At 48.3% G+C, this 12689-nt stretch overlaps 2 protein-coding genes across 2 annotated transcripts; both read right to left on the bottom strand.

Moving 5' to 3' along the window:
- Positions 1 to 5453: 5453 nt before the first annotated feature.
- Positions 5454 to 6010, bottom strand: LOC123140916 (uncharacterized). The gene has a single exon (XM_044560181.1). It carries the CDS (start codon positions 5922 to 5924, stop codon positions 5454 to 5456), a length of 471 nt encoding a protein of 156 aa, XP_044416116.1. The 5' UTR covers positions 5925 to 6010.
- Positions 6010 to 6726, bottom strand: LOC123140915 (uncharacterized). The gene has a single exon (XM_044560180.1). The coding sequence runs from the start codon at positions 6634 to 6636 to the stop codon at positions 6028 to 6030; it is 609 nt and encodes a 202-aa protein (XP_044416115.1). The 5' UTR covers positions 6637 to 6726; the 3' UTR covers positions 6010 to 6027.
- Between the last annotated feature and the right edge of the window lie 5963 nt (positions 6727 to 12689).

Here is a 12689-nt window from a genome sequence, read left to right as displayed (position 1 = left end):
TGAGAGCGTTCACCTCCTGGCGAGAACTCCCCCCAAGTGGTTGCACGACAAAGTTCTTTTTGAGAACCTCGTCCTGCGCCTCCGCCACCTGGAGGACGTCAATCAACTCTGAATACCTCGTGTAGTTCCCCTGGCGGTAGTTCCGTGAGGACTGGACCGCGTCGGGGTGGAAAGTGGATAGGGTTTTCTCAATCTTCTGGGAGTTGGTAATCTCAGTACCACACAACTGAAGAGTCGTACAAATCCGGTGTAGAGCCGAATTGTACTCCCCAACCGTCTTGAAGTCCGCAAACCTCAGACGGATCCACTCTGCCTCTGCACGTGGCTTCATAGTGTACTTCAGCCGCTCAAACCGCTGCTTAAGAGCGGTCCAAAGGCCAGAAGCACTGCGCTCAGCCATATACTCATCTTTCAGAGTAGGTGACAGGTGATGACGGAGAAAGTGTAGAGCCTGCGCATTCTCAGTTTCGAACTTGGGATCAGTGACGGCCAGCAGGGCCCCCTTACCGATCGCCCTCAGGAGGGTTTTGCCCTGGAGAAAGATCTCGCAGTCCGAGGACCATGACAGGTAGTTCAGCCCTGTCTGGGCCAACGCAGGAAACTCCTTGTTGACAATTCCGGCCATCTGCGATTTATGCAAAAATCATGAGATTACAGCAGGTAATCTTTTGCACAAAGCGATGTTGATAAACGTATTCAATAAAATGACGTTCCAATATTTAAAACATGCTATTATATGACTTACTAAATGATTAAGAGTGCTAAACAATTAATCTACAGCAGTAAAATCATACTATAATATCATGTTACAAAAGATAGCATGTTAAGCGCATCTAGTATGTGAAAACTAGTCCAAAAATTGAACTCCCGAGGCATTTTTAAGCCCAAATACGTGTTTTCAGCGAAAACAGACAGTTCTAGGGGCTTCTACGCGAAATATTACAGCAGGAATAAAAACTCGCGTAAAATCTGAAAACTACGGGGGCTAAACCGCAAATTGCCGCGCTACAGCCGGCGCCCCCCCTTTTTTCTAGAGGAACCCCCACGGCCATGGCCCATCCGGCCCAGGAGCCAGCGGGCCGGCCCAGCCGCCAGCGGCCTGGCGCGTAGCGACGCTAGGGTTTCCCCTAGCGCCCCATCGGGGTGCGGCGGCGGCCAGTGGGCTCGCGCGGCGGCGGCTCGCACGCGGGCGCGGCCAGCACGGCGCGGTCCCAGCACGGCACGGCCATGGCGCGGCGCGGCCGGCACGGCGCGGCCAGCACGGCGCGGCCCCGGCACGGCGTGGCTACGGCCACGGCTCACAGCGCGCGCGGCCACGGCCATGGCGGGCGGTGCGCTGCCACGGCTACGGCGACGGGGCGGCCAACACAGCTGGTCTGCGCGGCGCGGCCAGCGGGGCTACGGCCAGCACGGGGACGCCGGCGACCAGCGGGGTCGTGGCCAGCAGGGCGGCGCATGCAGCAGGCACGCGAGCGCGGCGACAGCAGTCGAGCGCTCGGCGACGGGGACGGCCAGCAAGTCCATGCGACGCCGGTGGCGACGGGGACGTCGTCATCTGCCTCGGGATGGCAAGATCGTGCGTCTTCGGGACGTCACGACGCGTGCACGTCGGGTACAACGCGGCGGTGCCGTGCTCATCTGGAGTACGTGTAATCACCGTCCCCCTAGGGTGTAGTCAACAAATCTTTCTTGATCCAAGAACATCGACATTGGTCGGCAACATATTCGTCCGCTCAATTCTTGGAAGAGAAATCCACACCATAGGTAGATTGATCCGAAAAATAATTAATCGCAAAAACGGAATCGCAGTAACGAGAGGAATCCATTTTTGCAAAGAGTGGGGATCGGATCTTATACCTCCGCGGGATCGACGAAAGCCTGCGTGATGCAGGCTTGACGGAGAGTTGATGGAGCGAAGCGTGCTGATAATGTGTTCCGCAACTCCGCCGGTGAGTCCGGTCCGAGGTTGCGGAGCGAGGGCGAGCGTAGTAGACGAAGTAGTCGAACACGTGAAAGTAAATGACACAGAAAGATATGGAGGAGACCAGCTTTATTAATCAATGATCAGCGATTATAATGATGGCTCCTGGTTGCTTTATATAGGGGATAAAGGGTCAAGGGATAAGTACCCGCTTAACGTAAAGTGGGTGAAACGGGAGGGGCTAGCCCGTGCGTATCAGGCAGCCGCCACCCCTGGTGGCCCCGGTTTCCCAACAGCTTCATGACATGTTTTACCAGCTGCTAGCGGTCATGGCAATTTATATTCTTTTTCTAGGAAATTAAAATATCACCTTTATTTCACGACACTCACATTAAAAATAAAGAAATTTTCTCCCGTAAAAAAACAATATACATACGCATATAAAAAATGTAGTATATTCATCTGGAGTAAAGCTTGGCTCAACAAAGTAATCATTTATTCATGCCAGGCTTACATATATCAAGATATTCTATTTTATTACATATATCGAGATATTCTGCCGAGCTCGAATTACTATGAGCAATATCGAGGCTGATGCATCCTTTGAAAGTGAGGCCCGCAGCATATGAGCGTAACACTTGCCATGTAGATTGGCCAAACCATGAGATCAGCCCGCATCAAACGCCTGACAAGGACACTAAGCATTGTTAGTGATCCGTGAATCTAGAACGTACTCCATCTGTAACAAAAAGTTTTGTTTTAGATTTAGTGTTAGATACATCTGTATGTACTGAAATTCAAGACCCATTTTTTGTAACGGAGGTAATATACTTTAGGGATCCAGAAGACGAATAACAGTAATAGTTAGTGTTGGCCTATGACGTACTTTGTGTGTTCTTGACACGCGGTGGCCTCTGTCCCGTACGATCGGGCACACTTCTCCGCCGGATGACCCTGCGCGCAGATTTGAAACTCCATGGATTTTAGAGAAAAGGCATCATGATGCAGGCAAGAAAATATCGGAAGCCACAATGACCGAGGTTACAATCTTCTCAAATTAATTGCCCGCAGAGAAGGAACTCTTCCTGAACAGTTAATCCCTCTGAACTAACTGATGTCGAGAGCGCGTGTGAACCTGGGCAGCCTTGGAGATGCCCGCCCCGGCACTGGTGACGGAGAGGAGGGGCCGGCTGACCGCCGGCAGCAGCAGCAGCTGACCTAACGCCGTTGCCATATGCTATTGTTACCTTACTCTTTCGAGAAGATGATCGATCTTCTCGTACCGTACGCCAACGATGGGTCTCTCTCGCTTGCCGAATCAACGCGATGGGACTCATATATCTAAGCTGGTTGGTTCGAAACTTAGTGTGCGCACGTAGGGTAGGCCGGCCGGTCATCCATCAGGTCGGAGTCGGGCTCCACCACGGCTCCCAAGTACGAACTAGCAAGGGTTTTGGTTTTTAAAACGCGGCGGCCTCAGCATCGTGGCTGGCAGAGGAAACCTCTGGTCGAGCCAGAGGTGGCCGTACGGCACAGGGCATCCCGGAAAAGGTAGCGCCCAGTCCTCGACCTTGTTCCACCTGCAGCTCGGCGTGTGCAGACCATAGATTAAAATCGTGGGAGAAACGATTTCACGGCGGCCTCTCCCAGCAGCTATAGCGGCTGCCATAGCGCGCAATCGCGGCAAATAGCGGAAATTTTTCTGACGGGAGAGATGATTTCCGGAGGGTTTTGCTCATTGCTGAACCATTTACAGGGAGTTGCGAAGGATTTCGCGGCAGCAGCCATAGCGTAGCGGCAAGGCTCCCGGGCAGCTATAGCGTAGCTATCACGGCTATTTCGCGGGCTATTTTAATCTATGGTGTAGACAGTACGTGCCGCGGCCCTCCATGGAGATCCCGATACGCATGCCCTCCGCCGCGTGGCTGGTGATCTTGTTCATGCCAGAGCGGTCGCCTTCATGTTTGCCGTAGCTGCGCGCGCACGCCACACCCTGCCCTTGTCCTCGTCTTTGCGCACGCGGTCGTACATGAGCACCTCAGCGGATCGCCGTCTGAGGCAGTCCGCGGGGGCGGCCTCGGTGATGTACACGGCATCCTGGCTGTCGACGGCGAGGGATAGGGACAGCGTGGGGGCCTTCTGCTCCGCAACGGTTGTAACAAGTTGGGGTTTATCCAAGGAAACCGTTCAACCTAACCATCAGGCTGTGATCCTCACGATCATACCTAGCCGAGCCGCGCGTACTGAGCTACCTAATCAATCAACCATTAAAAAGCATGAAGCTGTATAGACAGTAACAGCTAGCTTTGCATAAGCATAACCAAGAAATAATGCACACCATCTTGCCATCCAATATATATCCCCACGAATCGTAACAGCATAAGTACTAGCATGTGTGACTCATCCATGCCTTCGCAACACCTCTAAGAAAGCAAAATAACACTGAATCCCAGCATGATTGAATCTCCACCTATTTATACAGTAGCAGATAGCACCTGGCTAAGCCAGTGGCAATTCAATATTCAGTAGTTAGAACTAGCTCAGAAACCAGATAGAAATTTAACAACACACAAATGGAGATATCATGGAACATAAGAAGAAACCGAACATTGAAATCTCTCCACCTGATACAACAATCAAAATGCAAGCAAGATTTTATTGAGAGGTGGGGTTGACAGATGAGCTTACCACAACATGCTTGAAAAGCATTTGCATTGAAACAATGGGATCTAACTTCAACCTTTGTCCCATTGACGAATGTCTACATAAATTAAACAATATATGCAAATTAACAAGTCCAGCAGACAAATCCACAAGTCCACTTCAACCTTCCTACAAGTCCACTACACTTGTAATACTAGCAGTCTTGGCTACATCTGGTCTGCTTAGTGGCTAACAGGACACTGAACACATGAGGGGCATATGGAGTAGGCAAACATAAACATCTGATTTCATGCTCACAGGCATACTTTTTAGAAATATACGAGCTACCTACTCACTAACAAATGAAATTTCATAAAAAATATGTAGTACAAGCCTCAAGCAAATGGCCGTGCATCATCTTTTAGTTGATACACCCACTGGTCCAAAATGATTGTCACTTTGTTTTAGTCTGCATAGCATCACAAAATACTTTCAGCACCACTTTAATGATAATATGCTAGAAAATATTAAAAAATGTAATTAGTGATGAAAGAAGCTTTTATGATGAATCCAATGATGTTATTTTGATCATGTGTCCAATATGGAGTATTAAACATCCATGGAGGCAACATTGAAGAATGATCAAACACAAAGCATAGCTTACATATAGACCAGCCAATTATATTAGTGGCTAATGGACATTTACATAATTTGCAAGTTTGCGCACAATGTGTGTGTGGTTTTCACTTTCAGCAGAAGAAATAACTGATGCGACACTACTTGCAATTGTTAGCTTAACACGAATAGATGTCAACATAGTTACATCAACAATTGTCTAAATTAACTTGGTATGTTATACCAACAGTACTGTAAAGGCATGGTAATTTATCTATTTTGATATGTGTAAAGGCATGCCAGTAACTGCAGCAAAGACACTTTCAAATGGATGATAGCAGGAAATCACGGTGAGATCGGGAAGTTTCTTCAGCTGCAGTGACTCAAGATGGATCATGAAGGCGCCCATCACCATCCACAGGAATACCACATTATTGTCCTCAGCAAACCCTACTATGAATGTGTGGGCTCTCTCCTTCGAATTAAGGGGAATTAGCTTGTCCAGTTCAATTGTTCTTCCCAGCTCCCATGAAGCAACACCATCACTAGTTGTCCTTCTCTTCCATAATTGGGCACTGAAGTCTGACTTTGACAGGAAGAGGAAACCAAGGCCACCACCCTCTGTCCGCAAAACTGTGAATTCATATTTTCCTTCGGTAAACACATCGACCGGCGCCGGTATCAGGGCGATGCTCCACTTCACCAAATCAAACTCGAGAATACCAACCAAATTTCCAACAAGCATCCAGTAAAGGGAACTTTCAACCAGCACAGCCGCCTTGGGCTGATAAACCCTGGTGTAAAGGCTGCTCAAGTCGACCTTGGGCAGAAGCGGTGCCGAGATGACGTCACCCCAAAACGCCGGTCTCCGACGAGTAGACGCAGGCCAGCGCTCGTATGTGGTGTATGTCGTCGTCATTGTCCACCACTAGCAAGACCACCTGAAAGTGCTGGACGTCTCGGGCGGCACGAAGCACCGCCCCGTGGATCACAGTCATGTTCACATGTCCCGTGAACCTCGGGGGAAGGGCGACGCGGTGCTGGTCGTTGGTGACGGGATCCCACACCAGGATCTGTTTCCGAGATACGTTGAAGAGGAGCACGAGGCCGTGTCGGGATCCAAGGGGCACGGCCTCGTCCCCGTCGTCCAACTGCAAGGAGAAGCGCCCGGGCGGGACACGGTCGGGACTCTCCAGCGTAGGCACAAAGTAGAGGCCGCGAGTGCCCATGTCGAAGAAGCCGAGGAGGGGAGGGTTGCGGCGGTGGCGGAGGCGGAATCGGCGGCCGAATCGCGGGTCGGAGACGAGGCGGCGCCAGCGTCCGCAGACGAGCGAGGCGCGCGGGAGGGATGAGGGCTGCGGGGTGAGGCGGAGGAGTACGTCAGTGAGGAGATCTCTGTCTTCCAGCGGTGGTGTCGCCGCCGGCGAGGTGTGGCCGCCGCCGAGGGTCGCCGCCATCTCGCCGTCCTCACGCGGTGCGGGTGTGAAGAAGCAGCCACGATGTGAAGCGAAGTGGACCGGCCCAGTGTTAAAGAGAATGAAATTAAGAAAAACATTGTTAAAGAGATTTAAGCCCACGAGCTCTCTAAAAAAAAGATTTAAACCCACGATGATATGGAACACCTGCGTGATTTTTCTTTTCTTTTTGGTATATATAAACATGCGTGAATGTACGTAGATAAATTTCACTACTACACATCTCACTGCTGGTACATATATACTACACCGACCAAAGTGGCTATATTTGACCAACTTACAATCACCGTGCACTTAGCTTTCTTCATTCAAACATTTATATTCAACCACTACCAGTATATATCCTTCAACAACTTCATTTTTACTTTAGTGCAATTTTTTCTTAGTTTTACTGAATTTCTGGGTCAATCACAGTCCGTACGGGTGTCTTTGGTTACCACGAAACTGCTGGGTAAATAGGCAATTTTTCAAGTAATTTAATCCACGAGTAAATCACTAGCATGACATTGACAGAAATAATCACATACTGATATTCAATCATGCAAGCACATTCTACGCTAATTATAGACAGATCTACGTATAACGGTAGCATGGCTAAAACGAAAAACAGTAAGAGTAGGACAAACGAGTTATACCCTCCAGTAGGCCAGGCAGAAGCCGCGGCGACGGTGGCGGCAGCAGCGTCGTCAGCTGCCTCCTTGTCGTCCTCGAGATTCTCGGCGGCGAGTCGGTCGGCTTCGGTCTGAGACATGGTGTTAACGAAGTCGACGCGGACGTAGAGGAAGTAGCGGATCGGAGGCGAGCAGTTGCGTGGTCGCTTCCTAAAAACCTATTCGCCCCTCTCCCGTACAGGATCGGGAGAGGCGGGATTTCGGAGACCTACTCTCCCGTCGACCGTGTACATGATGGACGGGATGGAGTCACCTGCGGCAACAACAGCAAATGAGCGACGTTGGGCGGTGCGCGTGGAGCAGATGTGATCTGTTCGCGGCGGCTAGGCTTAGGAGACACCTCACACTTATATAGTCGCAGCCGCGTGAGAGACGTGGGCTCGACACACGTCCGAGTACGTGACAGCCCGTGACCCGACGTCTCAGATCGTGGCCCAGCTGTCAGAAAACCATCCGTTACTGACTGGCAAAAATAAGCGCGTAAGTGTGAGCTCGGCTCGGCTCATTCCCGCAACCCGCGACGCGTCGTGACGAGGCATGGCGTGGCGGGCGGCGGAGGAGGAGTGCGCGAGGTCCTCTTCTATACACAAGCTCCAATAGCATGTCGAAGAGAAAAACCTTATAAGGAGATCCAACTCCTCTCCAACTTCTGGGGTGGGTCGGCCTAGCCTTCTACTTTTCAATCGTGCCATCGGGCCTAAGCTTTTTCTTGAACACCCACTTACATCCCAATGGTTTGCAACCATATGGACGGTCAGTGATCTCCCACGTTGGAATCCATCTCGCTACGGACCGCATCCTTTCAGTACCCAGCTTCTGGAGAGGCATACACTTCTGAAATAGAAGTGGGAATATCATCCACGAGTTACGCGAAGAAATTATCACCAAAGGTCTTTGCAGTCCTTTGTCTCTTGCCCCTACCAAGGGTTTCTTCGTAATCCTCCTTAGGATTTTCATCATGTGTTTGTTCATAATATTCCATAGGAATGTCAGGCTCAGGAGTCTCCTCAGATTCCTGTCTAGAAGTGCTTTGCATCTCTCTCATAGGAAAAATATCCTCGAAGAATGTAGCATCCTTAGACTCCATAATTGTAACGAGCTTATGGTCAGGTATCTCAGATTTCACTACTAGAAATCTATAGCCAACACTATTCTTAGCGTATCCCAAATTAACACAGTCCACAGTATTTGGTCCAAGCTTACGCTTTTTAGGGAGATGCACATTGACTTTCGCCAAACAGCCCTAAGTACGCAAGTACGAGAGTGTTGTCCTTCTCTTCGCCCATTTCTCATAGGGAGTGATCTCATTATCCTTTGTCGGAACTTTATTTAGGACATGACATGCCGTCAATATAGTCTCCCCCACCATGCCTAGGATAAATCCGATGTATCTAACATGGCGTTAACAAAATTAGTTAGAGAACGATTTTTCCGCTCGGCAACCCCGTTTGACTGGGGTGAATAGAGAGGCCTCCTCTCATGAATAATGCCGTGTTCCACACAAATACAATCAAAATCACTCGAGAAGTACACTCCACCACGATCTGATCGGACTCATTTAATTTTCTTTTCAAGTTGATTCTCAGCTTCTGCCTTATAGATCTTAAAGTAGTGTAGAGCCTCATCTTTAGTATTTAACAGATAAACATAGCAATATCTAGTGGAATCATCTATCAATGTCATGAAGTATTTCTTTCCACCTTTAGTCAACACACCATTCATCTCACAAAGATCAGAATGTATGAGTTCTAATGGTGCCAAGCGTCTCTCCTCCACAGCCTTGTGAGGTCACTACTAGGAAAAGGGCTATAGATGATGTAGACACTAATGGCGCACCAGACATGTGGTGCGCCACTACTATATACTAATGGCGCACCATGTGTTGGTGCGCCATTAGTGTCCAAATACTAATGGCACATCACATCCACGGTGCGCCACTAGTAACAATTTTTTTTATTTTTTTCAAAACTAGTAATGGCGCACCACATCCACGGTGCGCCACTAGTAATTTTTTTATTTTCTTTTCAAATTTTTTTATTTTTTTTCAAAACTAGTAATGGCGCACCACATCCACGGTGCGCCACTAGTAATTTGTTTTCAAATTTTTTTATTTTTTTTTCAAAACTAGTAATGGCGCACCGTGGGAGTGGTGCGCCATTACTAGTTGAACTAGTAGCAGCACTCAACTAGTAATGGCGCACCACTCCCATGGTGCGCCATTACTAACTTGACCCAAAAATTCCACCGAATGCCCCCCCTGTGGACCGCCTTTTCAGTTTAAAATAAAATAAAAGAGAATGATAAAAATGTCAAAAAAATAAAAGCAAATAAGTTTTCCATGTGATACGTGGTCTAGTTGTTGGGAAAATTTACAAATATCAATTTCGACTTTATTTGCAAAATCTCTCTAGACTTTGTAAAATGGGCATAACTTTTGCATACGAACTCGGATTAAAAAGTTTTTAATATGAAAAATCATCTACTCGAAAAGTTACATCCGAATTTAACTAGGGGAACCCCGTTAAACATTTTCAAAATCCTCAAAAACCTAACAGAAAAATTGTTACTAATGGCGCACTTCTATGTGGTGCGCCATTACTAAGTCAGATAGTAATGGCGCACTGTGGGCTATACTAATGGCGCACTGCCTGGTGCGCCATTAGTAAAAAATTCTAATGGCGTGGTGCTAGTGGCGCACCTGTAGTGCGCCATTAGTAGGCAAAACAGGTGCGCCACTAGCAGGCCTTTTTCTAGTAGTGGGCTTGCGAGGTTGCTTAGCTTGCACACATGAAAGACACTTAGAACCTTTGGCTAAAGTGAAACTTGAGATTAAATTCAACTTAGCCAGCCGTGTCATAACACCGAGACTAATGTGACAAAGACGTGAATACCAAACTTCAGATTCATTAACGCTCGAATGAATATGGTTCACGACTTTATTACAAAAATCTGCGAGGGAAAGGCGGAACATCCCTCCGCTCTCATAACCACTAGTAGAAAAATGGCCTAATGTGAAGCTCATTAGTCCCGGTTTGTAATTGAATCGGCACTAATGTGACCATTAGTGCCGGTTCGAACGGCTAGGCGGGTGATACGTCTCCAATGTATCTACTTTTTCTCACGTTTTCCCTCTTGTTTTGGACTCTAATTTGCATGATTTGAATGAAACTAACCCCGCACTGACGTTGTTTTCAGCAGAACTACCATGGCGTTGTTTTTGTGAGAAATAAAAGTTCTCGGAATGGAACGAAACTTTGCGAGGATTTTTTATACCAATAATAAGAATTTCTGGAGCCAAGACCCACCAGAGAGGGGCCCCTGGTTGGGCACAACCCACCAGGACGTGCCCCCCTCTCCTGGCGCAAACAGGTGGATTGTACCCACCTGGTGGCCCCGCTGATGACCCCCCTGATACTATAAATTCACATTATTCCAAAAAAAACCAGGGAGAAAGAATTATCACGATCCTCGAGACGGAGCCGCCGCCAAGCCCTGTTCTTCCTCAAGAGGGCAGATCTGGAGTCTGTTTGGGGCTCCGGAGAGGGGGATCTTCATTCTTCGTCATCAACAACCAATCTCCATCGCCAATTCCATGATGCTCCCCACCGGGAGTGAATAATTCCTTCGTAGGCTCGCTGGTCGGTGAGGAGTTGGATGAGATTCATCATGTAATCGAGTTAGTTTTGTTAGGGCCTGATCCCTAGTATTCACTATGTTTTTAGATTGATGTTGCTATGACTTTGCCATGCTTAATGCTTGTCACTTTGCGCCAGGGTGCCATGAACTCAGATTTGAACCGTTTATGAATTCATCATTATATCCATGTTTAAGATCCGATCTGGCAAGTTATAGTCACCTACTACGTGTTAGGATCCGGCAATCCCGGAGCGACAACAACTGGGCCCACTCCCGGTGATGACCGTAGTTTGAGGAGTTCATGTATTCACTATGTGTTAATGCTTTGTTCCGTTTCTCTATTAAAAGGAGGCCTTAATATCCCTTAGTTTCCAATATGGACCCCGCTGCCATGGGAGAGTAGAACAAAAGATGTCATGCAAGTTCTTTTAATAAAGCACGTATGACTATTTACGGAATACATGCCTACATTATATCGATGAACTGGAGCTAGTGCCGTATCGCCCTAGGTTATAACTGTCACATGATGAATATCATCCAACAAGTCACCGATCCAATGCCTACGAATTTATCCTATATTGTTGCTGCTAAGTTCCTACTACTATCATCACTGTTACACTTGCTACCAAATCACTGTTATCACTGTTACTATTACCGTTGCTGCTATCACTACTATCAAAACTATCAAACTACTTTGCTACTGATCACTTTGCTGCAGATAATTAATCTCTAGGTGTGGTTGAATTGACAACTCAGCTGCTAATACCTTCAAATATTCTTTGGCTCCTTTGTGTCGAATCTATAAATTTGGGTTGAATACTCTACCCTCGAAAATTGTTGCGATCTCCTATACTTGTGGGTTATCAAGACCTTTTTCTAGCGTCATTGTGGGGAGCATAGCTATATTTGTTGAGTCACTTGGGATTATTATCATATTATCACTATGAAGAATTTGAAGGATCCTAACACTACAAAAAAAAGACACATCCGTGACATTTTGGGCCGAACGAAAAAAAATTCGGTCATACATATGACACTTCTATGATGATAATTGTGACAAAACCCGGTATCATCATAGATGTGGTGGGCTCCTACTTCTATGACAAAAAATCATGACAGAAAATGGGCTTTTCGTCCTGGGCGGGCCGGAGACGCAGCTGCATGACATTCTTTGGGCCGTCCATGACGGAAAAAACCGTGGTAGAAGCGAGGGCGAGGAAAATTTCGGGGAGTTCCCGGTTACGGTGGGAGGTCGGGGGCCGAGCGATGCGCGTTTCTCTCGTACACGTACGCGCGTGTGTGCGAGGCGTTGGCTCTAACTGAACCCGAGCGAGGCGTTGGGCTCTAACAGAACCCGAGCGATTGCACTGCAGGCTACGCGTTACTGAACCCGAGCGATCGATCGATGGCTGTTAACTAAACCCGATCGAGCGATTCCTTTGCTACTGCTGCTAACTTAAGCCGATTGATGCTGCCTCTGGGATGAACAGTGAGCGTTGCGGGGGGGTTTGGATGAACAGTGAGCGGTGGCGTTGCCTCTGGATGAACAGGACCCCGTGGTGTGGTGGAGGGCTGGATGAACAGTAGACGGTGGAGGGGTGCCCGTGGAGGGGTGGTTGAACAGGACCCCGTGGTGTGGAGGGCTGGATGAACAGTAGACGGTGGAGGGGTGCCCGTGGAGGGGTGGTTGAACAGTAGCCGGTGGAGTAGCGCGCGGTGGAGGCTGGA

Source organism: Triticum aestivum, chromosome 6D (assembly GCF_018294505.1).
Source record: "Triticum aestivum cultivar Chinese Spring chromosome 6D, IWGSC CS RefSeq v2.1, whole genome shotgun sequence".
Taxonomy (NCBI): Eukaryota; Viridiplantae; Streptophyta; class Magnoliopsida; order Poales; family Poaceae; genus Triticum; species Triticum aestivum.
The sequence above is the reverse complement of the archived record's forward strand: the minus strand, read 5'-3'. Positions and strand labels throughout refer to the sequence as shown.

Excerpts from the sequence above, each read along its gene's own strand:
- LOC123140916 (XM_044560181.1), bottom strand. The coding sequence starts at position 5,924 with ATGCTTGTTGGAAATTTGGTTGGTATTCTCGAGTTTGATTTGGTGAAG.
- LOC123140915 (XM_044560180.1), bottom strand. The coding sequence starts at position 6,636 with ATGGCGGCGACCCTCGGCGGCGGCCACACCTCGCCGGCGGCGACACCA.